This window comes from Bos indicus x Bos taurus, chromosome 9 (assembly GCF_003369695.1).
Source record: "Bos indicus x Bos taurus breed Angus x Brahman F1 hybrid chromosome 9, Bos_hybrid_MaternalHap_v2.0, whole genome shotgun sequence".
NCBI classification, from domain to species: Eukaryota; Metazoa; Chordata; class Mammalia; order Artiodactyla; family Bovidae; genus Bos; species Bos indicus x Bos taurus.
The window spans coordinates 39,423,120-39,451,000 of NC_040084.1; the positions used below are offsets into that span (position 1 = coordinate 39,423,120).

Consider the following 27,881-nt stretch of genomic DNA (forward strand, 5'->3'; position numbering starts at 1 on the left):
ATACATATAAAAGCAAGTTGACTTTCTTCTCACAGCTGGCATAAACCTTGAGCCAACAAATCCAATTTAACTTTTTGTTCAAAGCTTCTTTTTTTTTAGTAGGTTATGTATTTTTGTAAAATTTGGCTGTGCCAGATCTTTGTTGCAGCATGTGGGAACCAGTTCCCCAACCAGGGATCAAAGACAGGTCCCCTGCACTGGGAACGCAGAGTCTCAGCCTCTGGATTACCAAGGAAGACCCAACAGAAGCATATTTAAATGGATGTGAATAATATTCTACACAATTTCATAATGTGTAATGAATGTAATGTGTAATTTCATAATGAAATTGTGTATTCTATACAATTTCATAATTTCTAGTATATATATATATATATATATATACACACACACACACTAGAATATATATATATATATATACACTAGAATATATCTGCCTTTCATGCAGTTATGAGATGTTTTGATGATTTCTATGATCCATTAAAAGTTCATTAGGATAATAATAAATATTGTGTATTTTTGTAGGCTCTTAATTTCATAATGGACAAAGTACTGATATTGAAATTTCATTAAAAAACAAACCTTCTCTTCTTGGTCAAATTTAGCAGTGGTTTGTGATTTTAACTTCTTCCGTTTTAAAACTTTTGTGAATCCTTTCCTGGCCTCACCTTTGGGTGGGGGAGAGGAGAAATGGGTAAAAATATAAATGAAAGGAAGAAGAGATCAGAAGAAGCTAGATAACTGAAAACTGACTTGGGCTAAGTTAGCCTCCACCTGCTTCCTTTATTGATTTGGGTAATAACACCTCTACTTTGGATCATGTTCAATACCAAGAAAATAAATAGCATTTAAGTTATAAAAAGGAATCAAACTTCATGAAATTGTATATACCTTGGTATTAATATCCTAGAAAATATACAAGTTTTGTATTAAAAAAATAATAATATTCTGCTTTCCTCATCTATCAAAAACCAAATTTAAGTAAAACTTAGGACAGGCAACTTACCACCTTTACTGAAATGGATACATTTTCTCCAATTAGTGTATATTGTGTTCTAAAGTTCAAGGACAAATGGAAATTAAAATGCACTTCCCACAAAAACCATATAAATGGTGAATCAAGAGTTTCAGATAGTTGACAACTACAACAAAAAGTCTTTGAGTTAGATTTCAGTAATACTACGTAATATTCTCTTATGAAGAAGATTCAAAGACTAAAAAACTGCACAGGAAACAAAAGCTTGTAGTTTGTTGCTGTTCAGTAGCTAAATTGTATCCAACTCTTTACAACCCCATGGACTGCAGCATGACAGGCTTCCCTGTCCTTCACTACCTCTGAAGGTTACTGATTAAAACAACAAAACACTTAAAGACGTCACATCTGCAGAAAATGTGGTGATCTTTACACTGATTGGTTGAAATGCTGAGGTAGGTCTTCCTGATGGAGAGGGGTCAAGGTGTTATTGGACAGAAGGAACAAAACATGCCCACCAAACTGAGAAAATATCTTGAGACCAAAAAATGAGGCAGGACACTTCATACAACCAAGCGATCAGATTATAGGGTAGTTTACTTAGAGGGTAGGATGGGATGGATGACATCCGGAAACATTTGCAGCTGCCACTGGAGATTTTTATAGTTAACCTAGGGTACGAGGGTATGTGCTTGGAAAACAGGAAGTGCGTTCCAAAGTCAAGATTTATGAACGGGTAACTAGTCTCTTGGGTACTGGGAATACGTCAGCCAAGGTCTTCATTATTGTTTGGAGCCTAACAATAATAAAGAGTGCAGAGGCCACCTGGACCTAATGATCACTAAACAGTATCTATTCACTACAAAGCCCTTGACAACAGAGATTTACTACACAGTACAGCCCTAGGTAGGGTCAGTTGAAGGACAGGAGGCGCTGATGGCATCAGTTATACTAACAGCCATTCAATATGGCAGAGGGTCCTTCTTGTAAGTGACAGGTGTAAAGGGCCCATTGCTTTGCCTCCTGAATCACTATCTTCATCAGTGTTAGTTGGACCTGTCAGGCAGGGTCAAGCGCTGGGCAAGGACTATATGCCTATCATTACTGATGCTCCTTTCATGACTCCCTTTCTCCCCAACTATTGTCCATCTACCTGCAGATGGCAGGACATGAATCGTTTTAATTTAACCCTCTCTCTCCATTTAGACATAATCTGCCTACCTCAGGTCTAGATCTCCTGGAGAAGGGAAAGGCTACTCACTCCAGTATTCTGACCTGGAGAATTCCATGGACTGTACAGTCCATGGGGTCGCAAAGTCGGACACAACTGAGTGACTTTCACTTTCACTTTTCTTTTTTCAGGTCTAAAATTATGTAGTCTTGGTTAAATTTATAATCAAGGACTTCCCTGATGGCGCAGTGGCTAAGAATCCACCTGCCAATGTAGGGGACACAGGTTTGATCCCTGGTCTGGGAAGATTCCACGTGCTTTGGAGCAACCAAGCTCATGTGCCACAACTATTAAGCCTGAGTGCTGCAACTACTGAAGCCTGTGTGCCTAGAACCTGTGTTCTGCAACGAGAAGCCAAAAAAAAAGAAAAACAATGTATAATCAAGCAACAAGTGCACCTAAGTGATACTAACGCCCTCCTTTTTAAGAGGAGAGTATCAGCCATCTGGAAAGCGATGGGGAGAGAGAAGGCTAAGGAATGGGTTTACAAAAGAGAAAGGATAAAGAAAGTAAAATTGAGATTCCAGCTTTTGCTTAGTGTCAGCAAACTCACATAAATGCATGCACACATAAAGACATGGAGGAGCTCCTTGACATGGAATTGAAAACAAAAGCATTTCCACTTCATATAACACACCATGGTTTATGTACGTTTCTTCTTGTACAGCATAATTGGGTTGTGTAAAGGAGCCTCTTTGCCAGGGACTCAATCAAGGAAACTAAAATTTACATTTAGGGAAAACAAGTTTGCAATACTAAGAATAGGAAGTAGAAAGCCTTTTGCCATTTTTCTAGGCACAGGGCCAGTCTTCAAGAAAATTTCAAAACAAGCTGTTTGGCTTTGACTTATTCCTACTCAGTATGTAAACACCCAGGGCCTCCGTGTGCCCTTTACCTAGGGCTACCTGGTACCCTCAAATGTCCTGTGCCTTAACTTACCATTCCCTCTTTTCTCACTTCTACCCTTAGCAAAACTTCTTTTCTCTCTGAGAAGATGGATAAGGCTCCATTTAGTAGCAGAATCTCTTGAAATTAATCAAAATAAGGTAATATGTCAGGTAGTGGACATCTCAGAGATTTATGTTCTAAGACATAAAACTTAAAATCTCAAAATGAATCTCTGGTAGAATTTGAGGCAGAACAGGAAAGTCAGGTTGTAGGTATATGCTGGGAGATGGGGTCAAAGTTTCCAGGCAGCTCACACTGAGCATGTATACAGTTACTTTGGAACATTTATACTTTCCATGACTTCCTCCCTTTATCTAGGGCTTAACTCAAAATTCTCTAAAATACCACTGGTTGTTCTAGAGATCCTTCCTCACTTATCTACCCAATGAGACATGGGACATTGTAGGGGGTGGGCAGAGGGTAATGTCACATCATAGAAAGAAAAAGGCATACCTGGGTATAATATCTACAGTAAGATTGTAACTTTCAACCTAATACTAGTATGTTACTGTTCATAATGTATATAATATATATAGTTTAGGTAAATTATCAAGTTATAAAAATATACAATAAAATCTTATAAGAAACTCTGAAACAATGGATGCTTCATAATTCTCTTAAGACTACAATAAAAATGCAGTTATTGGCTAAATTCCATCAATTCTTTTTAATTCTCTTTGATTTGTTCTCCTCATCTTCTGCTTTCCTTTCTGCAGGTCGCTTCTTCAGCCCCTTCATTTTCCTGGTTTGCAGTTTGCTTAGGTCTTGCTTTTGCATATGAATTCTTCCATAAGTTGTACCAAAAGTATCATGAGAGATATTTTTCTTCTTCTTTGGCTAAGAAACAGTAATATATGAAAAAACAATTGAGTCTACTATTATGAACTGATAAAAATCTAGTGTATAACAACTATCATTTAACAACTTCCATTAGTGAGCACCTTTCAATGATATGGAATCTATAGTCCTATAGGTCCTTTCTTCTCAAACTTAGGTATATGCAGATCACTTGGAGATCTTGTTAAAAATGCAAATTATAATTCAGTAGGACTAGGGTAGAATCTGAGATTCTGCATTTCTACAATTCCCCCGTAAATTATCAGGTCACACTGAGAAGCAACCTAAGAGACTATTCTAATAATCATTGTCATGCACAGAGAGAAGTTGTTTCGTTTAGCTTAAGGATTGTGACTATCATTTCAAATCTTTACTGGAATTCCAGAGATGCCATTTCTACTTGCTTTTTAAAACCATTCAAAAGTCAAAACACATTTTATGTAAGTATGGGTTATACATCTATGCTTGAAATTACATTTTCACAATGCCCAAAATGAGACCTATTTTTGCTGAAAACTGGCAGTCTTGGCTACCAGGAAGCGCTTGGCAACACTTGATGCTTGGTTTCTACAATTTTATTATCCTTTATGATTGGCTTATTTGCTTCTTCCTTCTTTTCTTTGGCTCTGAAAGTCTAATTTTATCTATTATATTGATCTGTTTATATACGTCCTTTAATATAATATGCTACAAACCCTTTTTGGAAAGAAGAGAGGAATATACAATTAAACATGGCACCAATCTGCAAGTCATGTACCTTCAGGGCTTTGGGCATTTTCATAGATAATTTATAAAGGTCATCTGATGCCAGGTGTGTCCGCCTCAGAACCAAATCCAACGAGGGTCCCATCTCTTCCAATTCAATCCGTGGTGTTCTACAGCCAGATTTCTTTAACAGCAACCTTTATGAAATAGCAAAAAGAAATGTTGCTTTGACTTTGATAATCAAAGTCCCACTCCTCCAAATATTTTTGTTCTAGAGAATTATGGTTCCATAAAATAACAAAATGTTTGGAAAGTCTAATTTTAATACTTTATATACAGATAGTCCTCCTAAGAAGTGGAATCTTTTATTTGATTTCTTTATTTAAGGTTTATATAATTATATAAAAAATTTTAAGTGGATCTTTAAGACATTATATTTACATAATTAACAAATTCTTATTTCTCTAAGACCCATTCAGAATCAACTTTTCTCCAAAGCACAGACACTGATCTCTATAGGTTGGGATGAACGTAACAAAACCATGACTTTCTGGATACCACATGTATAAATAACCTTGGATCCGAAAGCATAAGAGGAATACAGTGGGGGGAAGAAGGAAGATTCATTTAATCCTTTTTTTGGGGAGTGACATTGTAAGAACTGCTCAAAGACTTGAAGGTTATTTGTGCTGAAAGACTCAAATTCGTTACGGTGACCAGATCTCCACACAGAAAAGGACTAAATAATAATGTTCAGAAAAGGTGAGCCTTTTCACATAAAAGCCAGAATGAGAAAGAAGTAACAAGTGACACAGAGAAAAGAAAGGACAGAAGAGGAAAGCAGAGTAAGTAATACCCAGGAACAAGCAAATATCAGGAAGCAGGAGTGAAATGGGTAAAACCTTATTAAAAGTCCTGCGTCACATGAAAACAACCAACCAATACAGTCCACTTACAGGAAGTGCTTTTACTGGCTTCTGGAAGAGTCACAGTGATAGGTACGCTATATCAGACACGGCAGTTCACACTCAATTAAACACGGCAAAAAGGAAAAACGAAACAAAAAACCCCAGAGCCTAGGATATGTAAAGAGCAGAAATGTTAAACAAACAAAAACATACAAACATTAAAAGATAAAAGAAATGTTAGTATGGGGTTTGAAGGGAGCAAGCACAGGGGAAAAAAGAGCTTAAACAAGGGCCCTTAAGCCACTCTCCTCACGGGGGCTCTGGGAGAAGAGACCTGAGAGAAGGCCTGTCTCTGGCCTGCGTAGGGGAAAACATTTTTAGGAGCTGAAGATGGCTGACATCATGCCATTGTCCTTAATATTTCACTCAAAGCATACAGGGGCAGTGACCATGTGATTCTTTTATATCACAGGTTTTGATCTTTTATTCTGCAATCGCCTCTACATCTTTCATACCTCAAATAAACTGTATTTATCAGGCTGAACTCATATCAAGACTAAATCTTGGGAATTCCCTGGTGGACCAGTGGTTAGCACTCCTCTGGATGGGGAACTAAGATCCCTGCACGCCAAGCAGAGCAGCCAACAACAAAAGACATGAAAAAAAAAAAAAAAAAGACTAAATCTTGATTAATATTTTGTGTTCAGTAGATTAACCTAAGAAATCAAGGAAGTCACATACATAAAATTTAAATGAAAAGAATTTCTGCCACTTAAAACGCTGCTGCTGCTGCTAAGTCGCTTCAGTAGTGTCCGATTCTGTGCGACCCCATAGACGGCAGCCCACCAGGCTCCTCTGTCCCTGGGATTCTCCAGGCAAGAATACTGAAGTGGATTGCCATTTCTTTCTCCAGTGCATGCATGCATGCTAAGTCGCTTCAGTCGTGTCTGACTCTGTGCGACCCTATGGACAGCAGCCCACTAGGCTCTTCTGTCCACGGGATTTTCCAGGCAAGAATACTGGAGTGGGTTGCCATTTCCTTCTCCATTTAAAATGCTAATTTCAGGTAAATGGAAAACCTGTCAATCCAGAACAGTGCATGGCATGCCTGATGGAGTCAGATTACCCAAGGACCTTTTTATTTATGCAAGTGTCCTCCCAACAGAGTAATCTTTTGAGCAGTATAGAAAGTTAATAAGATTGTTTCCATGTAACTACATATAACTATATATGTTGCTACTTACTGATGAATTAATTATAGTGCCATACTAGACAGTATGTGTGGATGATCTTAATCACTTCATTGAGTATGCTTATTATTCTATTTCTACTTGATAGAAATAGAAGGAAACTTACTCCAGCTTTCAGTTCTCTGCATATGGTTTCTCGTGATAGAGCTATCATCTTTTCTTTTTATGAACAGAATTTAATCATGAAATCTAGAATCTAAAATCATTAAATGTTAATCTTTAAAAAAAAACAAACAACCATCTATTTACACTTTCTCAGAGGAAATATATTAAGAGATTTATAAAGGATTTTTGTGATCATACTAAAGAAAATACATGAAGACTCTATTAAATATCAACTCTTAAAAAATAAAATTAAAACCATTTCCTTTACCCTCAATGCCATCATAAACAATACACTTGTTTTTAAAGCAGACATTCTGATTCCAGGCTTTTGTATCTCCAGTCAAATACCTACTACTGCCCAGAATATTTACACCCCATGTAAATCTCCATCTCAGATCCTAACCTCAAGCTCTGCTTTTTGTTTCCCTATAAGCTCTAAATCAAACGTGACATTCAGTTCTGGGAGACTACATGGTACACGAAGCAGGGACACAAAGACAAACAGAACCCAGTTCCTTCCCTCTCGGATGGGTTTAGGCTATTAGACATGTGAATCGGTAATTTCTATATATATTTATGCATGATGTGCCTATTTCTTGAGAAAGACTGGCATTACCCTCTTGTTTAAATTGTAATTTCCTTATTTTCCTCCCTTTCACATCCCTCTCTTCTGTTGACATTCTGTTTTCAGTACTTAAACTCCCTGCCCAGAATGTTGTTTGCTTTTTAAGGTATGCTAATACTTCCTGTTCTGCATATTTCTCCCCATAAAACCTACCCGATGCCATGGCAAAGGCATACATGGCAGTTATTAAAGATCTTCTGTTTCATACTAACAGTTCTGGCCCTACAGTGAACAAAATTCTCCAAGGAATTAATTATTATAGGATATACAGGAAGATGCCAGTAACACTATGATTTATTTCCCCAAAAGGTCAGGTCAAAATGTCTATTAATGTAATTTCATACTCACAGTTCTTTTCATCCAAAAAGCACAAAACCATTTTATAATCCTTACTCATCTTCACAAATTAATAAGTGTCAATATTAACTATTGGGGCTCCCCCCATGGTGCAGTGGTAAAAAATCCGCCTGCTAACACAGGAGACTCAGGTTTGATCCCAGGGTCAGGAAGTCCCCTGGGGTAGGAAATGGCAACCCACTGAAGTATTCCTATCTGGAAAATTCCATGGGCAGAGGAGCCTGGTGAGCTACAGTCAATGGGGTCGCAGAGTGGGATACGACCGAGTGACTGCATACACACATTAACTATCACCTTAACTCTGCCTAAGGGCTGGCTGGAAGAGGGCAGGACACCCAAGAGCAGCCTGTGAGAATCCTGAGAAGTCACACGAGGATAGAAACTCTTTTCTGGCACATTCCTACCTCTGTCTGCACCTCTCTCTTTCTGAAAAAAGAATTATCCATCCCAGAGGTACCTCAGAATTACCTAAATGGTATCACTACACTTTGCAAAGAAAAAACAGAAGCCCTGAGAGGTGACCTGACCATGTTCTGTGGTGAAGGCTGGCACAGAGCTAGGTCACTAGGCTCAGAGTTGATGCTCATTCCAGGGACCACCTCTTCCTCTCCTAAGCAGAGCACAGCCCTAGGAAGCTAAGCTAATCCACATAGAGGGATTCTCCCACTAGCAGCTTGCTCTCAATCACACTGTCCATTTTCTATTTCAAGTCAATAGCTAATAGGTATTAGGGGATATAGATATGAAAACCTGGGATTAAAATTTTACAGCAGGGTTTCTAATTTTTAAAATTCAAATTTTTTTTTTATTTTAATGGGAGATGTCATACTAACAGTGATTTCAACAATAATAAAATACTTCTTAAAGTAAGTGGATGGATGGTTATTTATAGTTACACTGTCAATTTATTCTTGTTCTTAAGTCTGATTTGCTAATTTTCTGTCCATTTTGCTTTGTTTTCTTTATATTTCTTTCTTTTTTTTTTAACAAATTAATCTTTCCTTTCACTAAACACAATTTAAAATAAAAAACCAAAGACTTTTGGTTGTGCCATGCAGCGTGTGAGATCTTATTTCCCCAACCAGGGCTTGAACCTACATACCCCAGAGTCTTAACCACTGAACCACCAGGAAAATCTCACTAAATGTAAGTTCTGACATAAGAGAATACTTTCTTTGAAACTGTTCACCATGAAAGAGTTTTAGATTATTGTTACTATCCATTTCTCTTTCTCAAAGATTTTTATCTTTACATTTTAGTTCCACTGTATTCCCAGGGTCTCCTTGTTTAACATAAGTTTTCAAAAAGATTTTATGTTAGTGATTTTTCATCTTTTATTTCTTGCTCTATAAATAGGAGTCACCTATTTTATATACATTTTTTTCTTAATATATGAAAGTGAAGTTGCTCAGTCGTGTCCAGCTCTTTGCGACCCCATGGACTGTAGCCTACAGGCTCCTCTGTCCATGGGATTTTCCAGGCAAGAATACTTGAGTGGGTTGCCATTTCCTTCTCCAGGAGATCTTCCCGACCCAGGGATTGAACCCGGGTCTCCCACATTGTAGGCAGACGTTTTACCATCTGAGCCACCAGGGAAATATATATATATAGATTTTATTGAAGTACAGTTGACTTACAATGTTTCAGGTACACAGCAAGGTGATTCAGTTATACATACACACATATATTATCTTTGAAATTATTTTCTATTATAGGTTATCACAAGATATTGACTATAGTTTTCTGTGCTATACAGTAAACCTTCATTGCTTGTTGCATATCTATTCTTTTTACTTAAAATCTAGCATTCTATTTACACTAGAATAAGTGGAGTCAAAATATCATAAATAGTTTAGTTAGGCTTTTAGTTCTTAAAAGTCCCAAAAGCAAGTTTGGAAGTTCAAACAACAGACTAAAAGGGTTTTCAATCTCAACTAATTATAAGAAAAAAAAAAAAAGAAAACCAGAAATAGGGGTACCATTCATGGGGTGAAAAGAACTGAATATCTCTGACTCCATACACACTTGAAAAAAAGACGGAAATTACTGACCAAAAACAAAACCAGGTGAACATTTAGTTCATTTAGATGTTCATTGGACACAAGCTGGTCAATCAGGTATTCCATTATGACAAAAACAAAATTAAAACCATGGATGAAATGCTGAAGTCCACAGATAGTTGCACAAATAGCACATTTGCACAGAAGACACTGCCAACCCTGGGCTGTTAGCACTCAGGCTGCACTGCCACGGCACAGTGTAAAACAGACAACACTCTGATGTCAGTGTACAGGCAGTCTGTGGGAGTCAATGTATTCTTTAGGAAAGTGTGGGCTCCATCATCAGCACTAGAACTTTATTTTAAATACGGGGGGGAAAAAGTCATGCTTATCTCAAAAGACTCAGTTGTAATATGTCATTAGATTTTTAATGAAAACTAAATCAGCTTGTTCAGATTTATATTTATATTGTGTTGGGGGTAAGGTAGAAGGCCTGGGCTGGAGAATGAAGGTAAAATGAATCTAGTCATTAAATGTTCTTATTCCCATCAGACTCCATTTTTTAGACTCAGGGTTTTGAGATTTGCTTTAGCCGGCTTAAGACCTGTAGCTTGGTGCTCTAAGTCCAGTCAAGAAAAATAAGGAAATACTGCACAAAAGTAGGGCAAGTCAAGACTGAATACATGTTTTGAGCTCAGACAAAGTGTCCGAGGCTCCAGAGTCCTGGAAAAGCAGGGTTTCCGAGAGGCAGAAGTTAGCAGGGGAGTGACAGACCTGAGGACCAGCACAGAATTTGTCACTGCTATTTTGCAAACTCTCCAAATTTGCAAACTCTCCAAACTTCTGGTCAGACACCAATTCTCAGTTTGAGCTCTATTAAATAGTCACACTAAAATGCTAACCTTGATGATTAATAACAACATGTAAATGCACTTACTTATAGCTTCGAAAGTAAATCTTCCCATTCAGTGCAGTGAAGTGTAGAACATACTCTAAACCAGCCAGGCGGATATTTGATACCGTGGGGCCTCTGAAGAAATCTAAAAGCACACATTAGGTCGTTAAAAAAAATTTTTTTAAAGACCAACATACCTTTAAAATTCAGTTACAAATTAGCTGCATTCTAAATAAATGGAACTCTTTAATGTCTTATCTAAAAAAGGTAAGTAGCACAAAACTGATCCCTGAAAAATGTGATGGTCCCATCCTTCTATCATTTAATCTCATGACTATATTTCTGTGTTTAGTTCACTGAGCCATGCATTAGGTTGGTGCCAAAATAACCGCAGTTTTTGCATTGTTGAAACTTGATGTTTGATATTGGAATACATTCTAAATAAATGTGGTTATACTATATATAATTTTAATGTGAATTTCCTGCTTTATGGTTTTCTGCTTATGATTTACTATTGCTGTTTATTTTATATTTATCCTAGACTATGGAGATGATGTTAGACAAAAAGCAAATTTGAGGGACTTTCTTATCCGAGTTCAAAAGGGGTCATAAAGCAGCGGAGACAGCTCACAACATCAACAATGTATTTGGCCCAGGAACTGCTAACCAACGTACAGTGCAGTGGTGGTTCAAGAAGTTTTGCAAAGGAGACAATAACCTTGAAGGTGAGGAGCATAGTGGTTGGCCATTGGAAGTTGACAATGACCAGTTGAGAGCATCATCGAAGCTGATCCTCTTACAACTATACGAGAAGTTGCCAAAAAGCTCAACATCAACCATTCTATGGTCATTCAGCATTTGGAGCAAATTGGAAAGGTGAAAAAGCTCTGTAGGTGTGTGCCTTGTGAACTGACCGGAAATCAAAAAAATTGTCATTTTGAAGTGTCATTTTCTCTTACTCTATGCAACAACTGAAACATTTCTCAATCAGATTGTGACCTGCAAAAAAAGTGGATTTTACATGACAATTGGTGACAACCAGCTCAACGGTTGGACAAGAAACTCTAAAGCACTTCCCAAAGCCAAACTGGCACCAAAAAAGGTCATGGTCACTGTTTGGTGCTGCCTGTCTGCTCCACTACAGCTTTTCTGAGTTCTGGTGAAACCATTACATCTGAGAAGTATGTCAGCAAATCAATGAGGTACACTGAAAACTGCAATGCCTGCAGCTGGCATGGGTCAACAGAAAGGGCCCAATTCTTCTGCAGACAACACCTAACTACACGTCGCCAATCAATGTTTCAAAAGTTGCACACACTGCACTACAAAGTTCTGCCTCATCCAGCATATTCATGACCTCTCACCAACCGAATACTACTTCTTCAAGCATCTTGACAACTTTTTGCAGGGAAAATGCTTCCACAACCAGCAGAACAATGCAAAAAATGCTTTCCAAGAAGTTGACTCCTGAAGCACAGATTTTTATGCTACAAAAATAAACAAACTTTATTTTTGATAGCAAAAATGTATTGATTTTAATGGTTCTTATTTTGATTAACACAGATGTATTTGAGCTACTTATAATGATTTAAAATTCACAGTCTGAAACCACAATTTTGTACCAACCTAATAATTTTTCAGTTTTGAAGTTCTTCTAAACCAATGCTCAGCACAAGAGTATATCATGTTTACTATGATTATTAATTTTTTAGAAAATGTAAAACAAGATATAAAATTTTAATCTACTAAGATAGATGGGTTAATATAGCAAAGGTCTATAAATATGGCTGTTCAAACTTTGACTATTAAATTGAACTAGTGTTTTTTATATGGTGGAGGCCACCAAGAAAACGTCAACAAAGAATCTCAACTATATGAGCAAAGAAAAGCAACCTAAAGTGTTCAAGACAGAAAAGAACCACCAAGATAAGAGAGTAGGTTGTTTTCTCAGAGTGGTAGTAACACTCAAGTGGCACATGAGACAATTTTAAATGATATACAGGCAGATATAATCTATAATGCATTATTTATGTTATTATATACCATTTAACATATAGAGTAGGAACATACAATTTCTTTTTAAAAAGAGAAATCAATATAAAGAAAAATCTCCAGTGAACAACACTATGGATACTACATGGACATGACTAAAGTTATAAAGATGACACATGAATGAAAAAAGTTTGGAAAATACATTAGTGAAGTTTGGTCACCTCATTCTACACATAAGAAGACCGAACCTGAAGGAAGCTAAATGGAAATATACGAATAACATTCAGCTGAGGCAAGGTTATGCATAAAAAGTCATCCAACTTAATTACTTAGGAAGAGCTGCCACAAGACAGATGATGTCATGAACAGGAAATATCTCATATTCTGTCCCAATTGGAGCTACCCAGCACTTTTCTTCCATCTTCCCATTAGCTCATAAGATGGGAATAATCTCCATGTGCATGGACATACATATCTTTTGTAGTTTGCCTTTTCCTTCTTATGGATAACTAAGAGAAAATCACATTGCTAATGTATATAAAACAGACATAAGCATGCCAACACATGTACATAACACCTTTCCTTACTACCCCAAACAAATATTCCTCAGGGATACTTTTATAAACCAAATATACTTTTTAAATTCTGATCTAAAATTTGATCAGAATAATGACAAACTTTCTCATAATTTTACCAAACCCTGACTCTTTCAGTGGCCAAGTTAATAAAGCCCCACTCACTGTTGTGGCAGCATTACTGAAGTCAGAGTCATTCTGGAGAACAACATATGTAAATTCCAGTCTCCCCTGAAACAGCTTTTGCAATGCAAACCATACAGGCATGTGTTCATCCATAAGATTTTAAGAAAGAAATAAAAAATGAAATGAGGTAGCAAGTTTTAAGAACATTACCCTTAGCTCACATCATACACAAAAATTAACTCAAAATGGATCATAACTCTAAATGTAAGATATGACTTCAATAATATATATAATATAAATTATAACAAATTATATATATGCATATATATATGAAAAAAGTCTTTGCAACCTTGAGATAAGCAAAGGTTTCTTAAACAAAACACTGCATAAACATACCATTAAAGGAAAAAATGGATAAAGTAGATATTACAAAAATTTAAAACTTCTGCTCTTTAAAAGAAATCACTGTTTGCAGATGACAGGATACTATACAAAGAAAATCATAAAGATGCCACCAAATATCTACTAGATCTTATCAATGAATATACACAGAAATCTGTTGCATTTCTATACACTTAACAGCACACTAGCAGAGAAATTAAGGAAACAACCCCATTAACAATCATGTCAAAAAGAATAAAATACCTAGGAAAAAACCTACTTAGGAAGGTAAAAGACCTATACTTGGAAAACTGTAAGACAACGGATGAAAGAAACTGAAGATGACACAAACACATGGACAGACACACTGTGTTCACGAGCTGGAAGAATCACGTTAAGACGACCATAATGCCCTATAGATTCCAATGCAATTGGATTCCTATCAAATTACCAATGGCAGAGAACTAAAACAAACAATTTTTAAATGTGTATGGAAACGCAAAAGACCCAAATAGTCAAACAGTTGTTTCATGTCCGGTTCTAACTGTTGCTTCTTGACATGCATACAGGTTTCTCAGACCAATAAGGTAGTTTGGTAGTCCCATTTCTTTTAAGAATTTCCACAGTGTGTTGTGATCCACACAAAGGCTTTCACCATAGTCAACGAAGCAGAAGTAGATGTTTTTCTGGAATTCCCTTGCTTTCTCTATGGTCCAACAAATGTTGGCAATTTGATCTTTGCCTTTTCTAAACCCAGCATGTACATCTGGAAGTTCTCAGTTTATGGACTGCTGAAGCCTACCTAGCTTGAAGGATTTTGAGCATAACCTTGCTAGGATGTGAAATGAGCCAACTGTACAGTAGTTTGAAAAATCTGAGAGTGGAATGAAAGCTGACCTTTTCCAGTCCCGTGGCCCCTGCTGAGTTTCCTAAAGTGAAAGAAGGTGTTACTTACTCAGTCGTGTCCGACTCTTTGTGACCACACGCACAGTAGCCCACCAGGCTCCTTTGTCCATGGAATCCCCCAGTAAAGAATACTGGAATGGGTTGTCACTTCCTTCTCCAGGGATCAAACCTAGGTCTCCTGCATTGCAGGCAAATTCTTTACCGTCCGAGCCACCAATTTGTCTTCTAACACCTTAGTTCTGTTTAACCAGGATAAAAACTTGCTTAAACAGAAGTAAGGGGGTTGGAGACAAATCAGTTAAGAGTCAGAAGGAAAGCCCCAGTTTGAAAATTTTTTCAATGGATCAATTCTAAGCAAAAGTAACACCTTAAGTGTGACTGTGTCCATGAGTAAAAACACTGGAAAAGGGCACAGTAGGTTGACCACAGTGTTGATGAGAAATACCAGGAGATTTGCAGTCAGAGATCAGATCAGATCCTGATTCTGCCACTTATTACCTCTTCACTCTGCACAAAAGTAAACTGGTCTCAATTTCTTCATCCACAACATGGGAATAATATTACCATTATGAATCAAGTATTTGCTTAATTTCTAGTGTGGTTACATTTGGAAATGAGGCCTCTATGGAAACAATTCAGGTGAAATGAGATATGTCATAAGGATGGGTCTGATCCCATAGGGTTAGTGTTTTGAAGAGGAGACACTAGAAAACTTCAACCTTTCTTTCCTCTTCTCCCTCCTTCCCTTCCTCCCCAAGGAAAAGCCTTGTGAGCACATAGCAAAAAGCCAGCAAGAGAGTCCTCAGCAGAAACCTGGACTCTTAGAACTGTGAGAAAATAAATTTCTATTGTTTATAAGCTACCCAGTCAGTCTATGGTATTTTGTTATGGCAGCCTGAGCAGACTCATAGAATTACCTTTGTAAAAGGTGTAGAAAGGATTACATTTAATAAAGTATCTGACCTAATCTATGGTAGTTATTTTCATTATTATATGCTCAAACTACCGCACAATTGCACTCATCTCACAAGCTAGTAAAGTAATGCTCAAAATTCTCCAAGCCAGGCTTCAGCAATACGTGAACCGTGAACTTCCTGATGTTCAAGCTGGTTTTAGAAAAGGCAGAGGAACCAGAGATCAAATTGCCAACATCTGCTGGATCATAGAAAAAGCAAGAGAGTTCCAGAAAAAACATCTATTTCTGCTTTACTGACTATGCCAAAGCCTTTGACTGTATGGATCACAATAAACTGTGGAAAATTCTGAACGAGATGGGAATACCAGACCACCTGATCTGCCTCTTGAGAAATTTGTATGCAGGTCAGGAAGCAACAGTTAGAACTGGACATGGAACAACAGACTGGTTCCAAATAGGAAAAGGAGTTCGTCAAGGCTGTATATTGTCACCCTGCTTATTTAACTTCTATGCAGAGTACATCATGAGAAACGCTGGACTGGAAGAAACACAAGCTGGAATCAAGATTGCCGGGAGAAATATCAATATCCTCAGCTATGCAGATGACACCACCCTTATGGCAGAAAGTGAAGAGGAACTAAAAAGCCTCTTGATGAAAGTGAAAGTGGAGAGTGAAAAAGTTGGCTTAAAGCTCAACATTCAGAAAACGAAGATCATGGCATCCGGTCCCATCACTTCATGGGAAATAGATGGGGAAACAGTGGAAACAGTGTCAGACTTTATTTTTCTGTGCTCCAAAATCACTGCAGATGGTGACTGCAGCCATGAAATTAAAAGATGCTTACTCCTTGGAAGGAAAGTTATGATCAACCTAGAGAGCATATTCAAAAGCAGAGACATTACTTTGCCAACAAAGGTTCGTCTAGTCAAGGCTATGGTTTTTCCTGTGGTCATGTATGGATGTGAGAGTTGGACTGTGAAGAAGGCTGAGCGCCGAAGAATTGATGCTTTTGAACTGTGGTGTTGGAGAAGACTCTTGAGAGTCCCTTGTACTGCAAGGAGATCCAACCAGTCCATTCTGAAGGAGATCAGCCCTGGGATTTCTTTGGAAGGAATGATGCTAAAGCTGAAACTCCAGTACTTTGGCCACCTCATGCGAAGAGTTAACTCATTGGAAAAGACTCTGATGCTGGGAGGGATTGGGGGCAAGAGGAGAAGGGGCCGACAGAGGATGAGATGGCTGGATGGCATCACTGACTCGATGGACGTGAGTCTCAGTGAACTCCGGGAGTTGGTGATGGACAGGGAGGTCTGGCGTGCTGCGATTCATGGGGTCGCAAAGAGTCGGACACGACTGAGCGACTGATCTGATCTGATCTGATATATACATTAAAGTAGAATAAGAATTAGGAAATGAGAAAGGTTAAAATAAATAAACAACGACCATAGATGTAGATATGGCCACTAACACAGACAAAGGCAAAGAAGAAAAAAAGTAACTGAGGTAATTGGATTTACGATAGACTTTAAAGGAACACTAATTAAAACTAACCTATTACTTGATTCATTATCATCTTTATATACAAGAAGTTGTTTACTTTGTTGTTTTAGTCACTAAGTCATATCTGACTCTTTCGCGACTCCAGGGACTATAGCCCACCAGGCTCCTCTGTCCATGGGATTTCCCAGGCAAGAATATTGGAGTGGGTTGCCATTCCCTTCTCCAAGGGATCTCTGCACCCAGGAATGGAACCCACATCTCCTGCTTGGCAGGTGGATTCTTTACCATTGAGCCACCTGGGAAGCCCCATAAGGAGTAGTCACACTTAAAAGTAACCATAAAAATAAGGATGGACTGGGAGTTCCCTGATAGTCTAGTGGTTAGGATTAGGCACTTTAACTGCCGTGGCCTGGGTTCAATCCCTCATTCTGGTTGGGAAACTAAGATCCCACAGGCCACACAGTGTAACCAAAATTAAAAAAAAAAAAAAAAACAGGATGGACTGAATAGAAAAGCAGGACCCACTAAGATTAACTACAAATCTATATAATATTTAGGGCTTCCCTTGTGGCTCAGCTGGTAAAGAATCCGCCTACAATGTGGGAGACCTGGGTTTGATCCCTGGGTTGGGAAGGTCCCCTGGAGAAGGGAAAGGCTCCCCACTTCAATATTCTGGCCTGGAGAATTCCATGGACTGGATAGTCCATGGGGTCACAAAGAGTCGAACACGACTGAGCAACTTTCACTCACTCACACTTATAAAATATTTAAGGAAGCAGAAGAGAAGCAAAATTCAGAATGAGCAAAATAGATACCTGGCATGAAAATACTGAAGTTAACTTTTCTTTCTGGCCAATTACAAACAAAAACACAACTTCCTAACAGGAGAAAAGCCCCTGATAAATTCTCTTTACTTACTGCTCTACATTTGAACACACAACACTAACCAGGTTGCAAATCTGCAACTTTCTTATTTCTTATTTATATTAAAAACTCAACTCTAAGTGCCGGACAATCTTACTATCCCTCTACCTGTATTTCTTCTTTCCCTATGCCTTTGTGGTTTTTACTCCCTACTGCTCATCACTGCATTATTTGGTTATTCCTGCCATCTAGTGGAAGCACAAAATAAGAAGATAACCATTTAAACAAAAGCAACAAACCTCTGTTTCTAACAAATTATAAGTACTTCCCTCATTAATAGTAATTAAACGTAAGAACAAGGAGAGAAAAGCTGGAAATCTGGGTGAATGCAATACAAGTACTAGAAATCTTGGCTAAAAAAAAAAGTCCCCTGATGTTCCCAAATATGTAATATTCAAAGAAATATTGGTCCTTGTCTTCCATGTATGGTTTTTTTTTAAATCCATGGAAAACAGAGGTAAGAACCTAAAGTAAAGACTCTGCAAAGGAATTATTTACCATGGGCAGTATGAAGAGCAGAAGCAGAAAGCACAAGCTTTGGGTTTTGATTCTGTCTCACCTACTTAATAACACTTAACCTCTCTGAGCCTCCATTTTCCCACCTGTATATTGAAATATTACCAAACTCAAGAGCTTTAGTAAGGATTAAGGAGGTAATAGAAATACTTAGTTTTTCAAAAATAGCCATTATTAATAAGAGAAATGAGAAGTCCTGAAAATTGTATTCCCGACAGGACCATAAGTAATTCCAATAAAGTAACATGAAAGCAATGTGTCCGCCCACAAACCTTCTTCAGTTGGCTCAGACTTGTAAAGAGCATATATTTAATTTATTTATAAAATATATCCAAGCAACTTTTCAAAGTGATCTAGGGCAAATTAATGTAAAAACCCAAAAGAAGGGCAACCAAAAAAGTTAAGGCATAGCTTGTAAGAATGATATAAGAAAAGCTCAAATTGAACACATTATTTAAACTTAAGAAAATTCCAATGAGTATCAAAAGAGTATCTCTAGGAATAAACTAAATTACTTTTCAGAGTTAGAATACAGCTATGGAGATGTGATCACAGAGTATTAAGTATTAGTAACCTTTAAGAAATCATAGAGAGCTTTCGTTGAAGTCTTCCCCACCTTCACTGCCATCATGTCTAAATCAGAGTCTCCCAAAGAACCTGAACAGCTGCGGAAGCTCTTCATCAGAGGATTGAGCTTTGAAACAACCGAGAGTCTGAGGAGCCATTTTGAGCAATGGGGAACGCTCACAGACTGTGTGGTAATGAGGGATCCAAACACCGAGCGCTCCAGAGGCTTCGGGTTTGACACATACACCACAGTGGAGGAGGTGGATGCGGCCATGAATGCAAGGCCACACAAGGTGGACGAAGAGTTGCGGAACCAAAGAGGGCCGTCTCAAGAGAAGATTCTCACAGACCTGGTGCCCACTTAACTGTGAAAAAGATTTTTGTTGGTGGCATTAAAGAAGACACTGAAGAACATCACCTGAGAGATTATTTTGAACAGTATGGGAAAATTGAAGTGATTGAAATCATGACTGACCAAGGCAGTGGCAAAAAGAGAGGCTTTGCTTTCGTACTCTTTGATGACATTGACTCTGCAGACAAGATTGTCATTCAGAAATACCACACTGTGAATGGCCACAACTGTGAAGTGAGAAAAGCACTGTCTAACCAAGAGATGGCTAGTGCTTCATTCAGCCAGAGAGGTCGAAGTGGTTCTGGAAACTTTGGTGGCGGTCGTGGAGGTGGTTTTGGTGGGAATGACAACTTTGTTCATGGAGGAAACTTCAGTGGTCGAGGTGGCCTTGGTGGCAGCCGTGGTGGTGGCGGATATGGTGGCAGAGGGGATGGATATAATGGATCTGGTAATGATGGAAGTAATTTTGGAGGTAGCAGAAGCTACAATGATTTTGGCAATTACAACAATCAATCTTCAAATTTTGGACCCATGAAAGGAGGAAACTTTGGAGACAGAAGCTCTCTCCACCTATGGTGGTGGAGGCCAATACTTTGCCAAACCACGAAACCAAGGTGGCTATGGTGGCTCCAGCAGCAGCAGTAGCTATGGCAGTGGCGGAAGGTTTTAATTACTGCCAGGAAACAAAGCTTAGCAGGAGAGGAGAGCCAGAAAAGTGACAGGGAAGCTACAGGTTACAACAGATTCGTGAACTCAGCCAAGCACAGTGGTGGCAGGGCCTAGCTGCTACAAAGAAGACATGTTTTAGACAATACTCATGTGTATGGGCAAAAAACTCAAGGACTGTACTTGTGACTAATTGTATAACAGGTTATTTTAGTTTCTGTTCTTTGGAAAGTGTAAAGCATTCCAACAAAGGGTTTTAATGTAGATTTTTCTTTTTTGTACCCGTGCTGTTGATTGCTAAATGTAACAGTCTGATCATGATGCTGAATAAATGTCTTTTTTTTTTTTTTAATGTGCTGTGTAAAGTTAGTCTACTCTGAAGCCATTTTGGTAAAGTACCCCAACAGTGTGAAGTTCCTTCAGGGTGATGCCAGGTTCCATTTGAAATTTATTTACAACCTGCTTGGTGGAGAAGCTGTTGTCTTCAGAACCTTGGTGTAGTTGAACTGACAGTTACTGTGTTGTGACCTGGAGTTCACCATTAAAAGGGTCATCCATGCAAAGTCATGGAGTTTGTTTTATTTTTTTGGTTATTAATCATTGTTGGCACATCCTATGCAATATATCTAAATTGAATTATGGTACCAGATAAAGTTATAGATGGGAATGAAGCTTGTGTATTATCCATTATCATGTGTAATCTATAAAATATTTAATACCTTCTTGAAAAAAAAAAAAGAAATCATAGAGAACAATAATGCTAGCTTTTCAACAAAGAAGAGAAAAAGTGGTTTAAAATTGGTAAATCTAACAGCAATCTCAGGCAATAACTACACTGTATACTGGAATTTAAGAAAGTGACCTGTGAACACATAGAAAGGGATGTTGTCATTAGATAAAACATTAGGAATGAGTATTGTTCACCAAGAATCAGTCACCTATAAAACAACCTGAGGAGGTTTTTTGTTTTTGTTTTTAAATGGAAAAGGGAGGAAGGAAATTGGTGGAGGTCAAGAAAGCAAATTATATAGGGTTATAGTGTGAAACGCCTTGTGTATCAGACTAAGAGAAACTAACAGAGGTTTTTGAATTGGGAGTAGATAATGTATAATTTTAAAATAGAACTTTTCAATTCTGTAAATTTAATAATGCCAATAATGATAGGAGATGGGTGCAAGAATGTAGTAAAGTGCAAAATGCCATATAAATAGGTTGGTACCAAAGTTACCACACTATCAGAAAGAAATAATGATCTATAGAGTATAATATCCCTTTAACTCTCTCTGTCTAGTGGGGAATAAACAAAATAATGAAAAGGAAAAAGAGAGATCAAAAGAAAAAAGCTGTTTATCCAGAGTGAAGCTGCAAACTGCCACCACCAATGAAAAGTCTTAGAATGCCTACTTGAGCTAACCTGCAAGTAAGAATTAAAATACTTACCAATAAGAAGACTTTTTAGTCTTCTGTAGTCTTCTGTTACATCAAAATCATCACCTGCAAATATTAACATGGGTTTTGTTCCCTCAGGACATTTACTATTCTAGGAAATAAAAAAATGTAATTATATAATTATCAAGTCTAAACTGTTTATATGCTGATTTTCAAGTAGTCAATATTGATAGCAACCCATTTTCATATTTTCTTAACTGTCCTAAAACTGTATCTATGAATACTGATTTTACTTACTGTTCTTGGCCCCACTGCAAGGCATATGGGATCTTAGTTCCCCAACCAAGAATTGAACCTGTGACCCCTGCACTGGAAGCACGGTCTTAACTACCAGAATGCCAGGAAGTCCCTATGAATACTGATTTTAGACTTAAAACTAGAGTGGGGATTTTTTCATTTACACATTTTTTTAATACTAAAAAATATTTTTTTCATTCTACTTTCTTAGTATCAAATTAATAAGTGATTAAAGAATGAGGTAAGCTACTTTCTATGCAAAGAATAAAATAAAAAGCTAAGCTGGAAAACAAACACATCCCTCTAACAGCCAACATTTCAGAGCTGAAATAAATTTAATTTCTTTGAATTATTTGTAACAATATGCTTTTCCTACTGTGTCATTTGTAGTATTTTAAAATGTCATTTGTTGTATTTTAAAATGAAAACTAAATAAACTACCAGGTAAACATTCACATGGGAAGCAATATGTTATACAAGCTACAGAAAATATGGGCAGTCCTCACTCAACAGAATCAAAGCTCTTACTATAAAGTGTTTTGTCTAGTTCTGGCTTTTCTTTTTCTTTTCTTTTTTTTTTTTTGGTTGCACTGCATGGTTTGTGGGACCTTAGTTCCTAAACCTGGGATTGAACCCGGGGCCCTTGGCAGTGAAAGCTCAGAGTCCTAACTGGACCTCCAGGGATCTCTCTAATTCGAGATTTTCAATACCAAAAGGAATTGTGAATTTTTATTTTACCAAAGTGAAAAAAAAACAAAAACCAAAGAGAAAAAATTCTTTAACTAAAGGATTAATTTAGGGAAGAAAAATGATTGTTGGTCTGAGCTTTCCATTGATCCTAATATCTCTACTCTGACACTAATCAAGGATTTTCCAAATTGGGGGATGAGGAGGTGATAAGACAACAAACAAACAAACAAATGTCCTCTGCCATTGGACCAGAGGTCATTTGTTGCTTCCCAGTTCACTATGGCCACTCTTGTTGACATTCTCTGCTTTCAACCTGAACCTGAACTGTCTACTTAGGAGATGGGCTAAGTCTGATTGAGGGCCTGAATAGACCTTCCAGGCCCACTGACTATTCCATGTTCATCTGTGTCTGAAAAGTTAGTCAAAGTTAAGTCGCTCTGTCATGTCTGACTCTTTGCAACCCTGTGGACTGTAGCCCACCAGGTTTCTCCGTCCATGGGATTCTCCAGGCAAGAATACTGGAGTGGGTTGCCATTTCCTTCTCCAAGGGATCTTCCCAACCCAGGGATCGAACCCAGGTCTCCCGCATTGCAGGCAGACGCTTTAACTTCTGAGCCACCGGGGAAGCCCTAACTAACCTTAAATTTTAAATCATCTCATTCCTTAGACTTATTCTATGCAGAATAACCATCCCTACAATTTTGATCATCTTAGAAAACAAGTTTCTAGAATAATCACTCTATTTCCTGGTAGTGTCTAATCACTTGTTGCTTAAGTGTTAACAAAAGGATGAAGCTTGGCAGTAAAAGTGGGCGAGTCAGAAAAAAAATGCCAGGTAAAGATGTCTTTAAAATGAGGAGGTAGAAATGAAGAGGAAATAAATCTGGAGAGAAAGTGCAACAAGCCATGCAACTTCAAAACAAACTAGAAATATAAGCTTGTATAATAACCAAATAACAGGTCATAGTGAAGGGGACTGGTTAATGGCCTATCTAGGGATTGCCAATGTAAGCACATTCTCATCAGTTAATGAATTTTATAGTTATGGATATGTTCCATGAGTGAAAATTTAGTACTCAATTTAAACGGTTCTTGTTAAGAACAAGCCTGCCAAACAGTAATGATTTTGTGGTCCAGTTTAGAAGCTACACAGTGACAGGGTATTTCTTTGCTCTGGAAGGGAAGTATAAAGACCAGAGGGGTTGGCATGTAGGCATCAGCCAGTGCTCACATCCACTAACAGGTGACCATAATAGCAGCAGCGGCACTGCTCATCTCCAGAAATTCATACACAGCCCCAAAGAGAACCTGTAATACACTGTAATAAAATGATGGCATCCACAATAAAGCATCACAGTTTACATATTTTTCAAAATACTTTTCAACATATTATTTTCTCTGATAAACATTTTCACATATATTATCTCATCTGACATCGTTACATCTATTTAACACTTGACTGCCAATTGTGGGTCAGGGAAATAACTGATTTGTCAGGTCACAGATGTCACCTAAATGACCAGCAAAGGCCTCAAACCCAAGTGTTCTGTCTCTAAATCCAATCTCACTGTTCTACCCTGTACCTGAGGAGGCTCATGTAGCTGATTAAGTGGGGATCTGATAAAAGCTCTTCTTTAAATCTACAGGAAATCTAGAAGGCATGTCCTCTTCTTAGGGGAGGCTGGGAAAAGGAGTGATTATGTATTTGCTATAATTCTTTAAACTATACCAAGATCCTCAAAGATCCATAAACTGAGAACAATTACATAACCTTCCATTAAAGACTTCAATATCCTTTCTTTCAAAATTCTTGAGTCCTAATGCTCCCCAGCCTTTTGGCTAAGATCAAGTATAGTACCAAAGTCCTTGAGTCCTAATCTTAGTTGTACCATTTACTATATGTATGACTCTAGGTCATCAACGGAATTCCTTTGGGCCTCTGTCACCAAATCTATACAACAGTGAAAATAATTTTGGCCTTAGAGGGCAGCTAAGAGGTCATAGTGAAATGTTGTGTTTGCTGGACAAGATCAAGCCAGGAGCAGAGGTCAGAGGGAGCAGAAGCCCAATTTGGATCCAGGAGCTGCATTAGGACAGTTTTTTTGCCTTTCTAAAACTATTTACTACTTTCTATTTCATAATCCCAAACAAAGGAGACAAAAAGGTGCCAGTCCTCAAGGAGAGAAGTGAGCTAGCAGCCAAAATACTCCAGGATCACCCAGAGCTTCCCAGGTTTAGAACAGGGTTCACTTTGAAAATTGTGAAATTTCTGAGGTTCCACAAAATAGGTACTATGATAATTCAGAGGAAGAGGACAGCACTTCTACTATGGGCCTAAAAGAGAGTTAGTAACAACTCTGAATTCTAACTGCCTACATATGTGTTATACACTGTAAATATCTTCCTATTTTTAAAGATAAAATGAAATTGTGCTTTTTAGTTTTTAGAGCACACTGGATGGCACCCCACTCCAGTACTCTCGCCTGGAAAACCCCATGGGCGGAGGAGCCTGGTAGGCTGCAGTCCATGGGGTCGAGAAGAGTCTGACACCACTGAGCGACTTCCCTTTCCCTTTTCACTTTCATGCATTGGAGAAAGAAATGGCAACCCACTCCAGTGTTCTTGCCTGGAGGATCCCAGGGATGGGGGAGCCTGGTGGGCTGCCAGCTATGGGGCCGCACAGAGTCGGACACGACTGAAGCGACTTAGCAGCAGCAGCAGCATAAAAACCAAGTTCTTTCTCATTTAAGCTACAAAACTGTATTCTTACTCTTCACCACAAGATGTCACTATTTCCCAAGAGCAACATAAAATGCTTATTTAAAAAAAAAAAATTATCTTACCTTAATATCTTTAAGGGAGACAAATTTCTCAATACCTAATTCAATCATATCCAGCACATGGTAGTCATACATACGACCTAGGAAAAAAACACATTCTCTTTTAATTTATTTTTCCAAAAGAGCTGCCTTATATTCACCTACTTATCTGCCTCTTTTTTTTGTCCTTTAATCTCCCAGACATGTTCCTTCTTTCTTAAATTTTCAACTCCACCTAGAATGAACTGTTACAACCTTGGTCCTGTAAAGGATCTTAAAAGATCACTTAGCCAAACTTCCTTATTTTACAGAAGAGCAAATAAAAGTCCATGGAGGGTAATGAGCTTGCCATTGAGTCACTGACTGTGCCAATCCAAGTCTCAATGCAGAGCAAGGGTTTATTTTCAAATATGTTTATTACACAGGTATTTATTAGGAAAGGGTCACTTTATGTGAATAAGTATGATACTTTTTTTTTCTAACTCTAATATTGATTTTAGGATATATGTTTTATAGCAAAAAACCTCTACAACTTGATTGAATGTGATATTAACATGCCCATCCTTTACCTGCAGACTGGTAGATAAATAAAAAACTAGCTTAGTGTTTACTGGTTACTCCTGAATACCATCAATCTGAGCCACAGAACTGACTCTATAGAAGTTTTAAAAAGTAAATGACATTTACCTATTACTAGATTATTTGGCCGCTTCTTATTATGGGAGCCAAACATGAATAAAGAACAATCTGACTTCTTTGAAAAAAATTCCTGTAAAACCAAAGAAATTCCATTAAATCAATGCATAAATATAAGAACTTTAAGAATTGCACTTCTCTGAAATAAAAGGTACTCAAACTGGAAGGGAAGGGGTAAAACTGTCATTATATGCAGAAGACATGATACTAAATACAGAGAATCCTAGAGTCCACATAAAAACTATTAGAATTGATCGATGAATTCAGCAAAGTAGCAGGATACAAGATTAACATACAGAAACATGCTGCATTTCTTTTTACTAACAAGGAAATACCAGAAAGGGAAAGTAAAAGAAAAAAAAAAATAATCCCTTTTTTATCGCATCCAAAAAAAAAAAAAACCAACTTAGGAACAAACCTGCCCAAGCAAGTGAAAGACTTAAATGCTGAAAACCATTAAGACAGTGACAAGGGAAACTGAAGACGATTTAAAGAAATGAAAAGATATCCCACACTCTGGATTGAGGAATTAATATTGTTAAAATGGCCATACTATCCAAAGCAATCTACAGATTTAATGTGATCCCTATCAAATTATCCACGATATTTTTCACAGAACCAAAACAAATAATCCTAAAATTTATATGGGACCTATTTATAAAATTTAGGTCCCTGCATGGAACTAAAGATCTAAAACTGCCAAAGCAATCCTGAAGAAAAAGAATAAATAAAGCAGGAGGCATAACCCTCCCACATTCCAGACAATACTACAAAGCTACAGTAATCAAAACAGCATGGTATTGGCACAAAAGCAGACTATGCATCAATGGAACAGAAGACAGAGCCCAGAAATAAAGCCACACACCCACAGTCAATAATCTTCAACAAAGGAGGCAAAAATATACAAGGGAGACAAGACAGTCTCTTTAGCAAGTGGTGCTGGGAAAGCCAGACAGCTGATGTAAATCAATGAAGTTAGAACACACCTCACATCAAACATAAAAATAAACTCAAAATGGCTTAAAGACTCAAATAAAAGCAAAAATAAATAAGACCTAATCAAACTTACAAGCTTCTGCACAACAAAGGAAACCATAAACAAAATGAAAAAAGACAACCTATAGAATGGGAGAAAATATCTGCAAACAATGAGGCCAATAAGGGCTTAATTTCCAAAATATACAAACAGTTCATACTACTCAATAACAACAACAACAAAAAACCCAAACAATGGACAGAAGACCTCAATATTCATTTCTCCAAAGAAGACATACAGATGGCCAATAAGCACATGAAAAGATGCTCAACACAGCTAATTATTAAAGAAATGCAAATCAAAACTACAGTAAGGTACCACCTCACGTAAGTCAGAATGGTGGCGGTGTTGGTGGTGGTTTAGTCGCAAGTCATGTCAGACTCTTGCAACCCCATGGACTGTAGCCCACCAGGCTCCTCTATCCATGGAATTCTCCAGGCATGAATCCTGGAGTGGGTTGCCATTTCCTTCTCCAGGGGATCTTCCCAACCCAGGGATTGAACTTTAGTCTCCTGCATTATAGGCGGATTCTTTACCAACTGAGCCACCGGGCAAAACGACTTTTATAAAAAAGTCCAGGGGACCTGCCTGGTAGTCTGGTGGTTTAGACTGTGCCTCCACTGCAATGGGTTCCATTGCATGGGTTCCAGGCATGGGTTCCATCCCTGGCTGGGGCACTAAGATTCCACATGGCACAT

At 37.8% G+C, this 27,881-nt stretch overlaps 1 protein-coding gene and 1 pseudogene across 3 annotated transcripts in view; one reads left to right on the top strand and one right to left on the bottom strand.

The window, feature by feature from the left end:
- Nucleotides 1-1,552: 1,552 nt before the first annotated feature.
- Nucleotides 1,553-27,881, bottom strand: part of RPF2 (ribosome production factor 2 homolog) — a 38,791-nt gene continuing 12,462 nt past the window's right edge. For all 3 annotated transcript variants that reach the window (XM_027551204.1, XM_027551205.1, XM_027551206.1), the window contains 6 exons: nucleotides 26,139-26,220; nucleotides 25,476-25,552; nucleotides 21,697-21,796; nucleotides 10,877-10,979; nucleotides 4,747-4,891; nucleotides 1,553-3,989 (listed from right to left, as the gene is read on the bottom strand). In XM_027551204.1, coding sequence (XP_027407005.1) covers nucleotides 3,810-3,989; nucleotides 4,747-4,891; nucleotides 10,877-10,979; nucleotides 21,697-21,796; nucleotides 25,476-25,552; nucleotides 26,139-26,220 — 687 coding nt within the window. In that variant the 3' untranslated portion in view covers nucleotides 1,553-3,809. The remainder of the gene's footprint in view (nucleotides 3,990-4,746; nucleotides 4,892-10,876; nucleotides 10,980-21,696; nucleotides 21,797-25,475; nucleotides 25,553-26,138; nucleotides 26,221-27,881) is intronic.
- LOC113898245 lies at nucleotides 17,951-20,525 on the top strand (annotated as a pseudogene).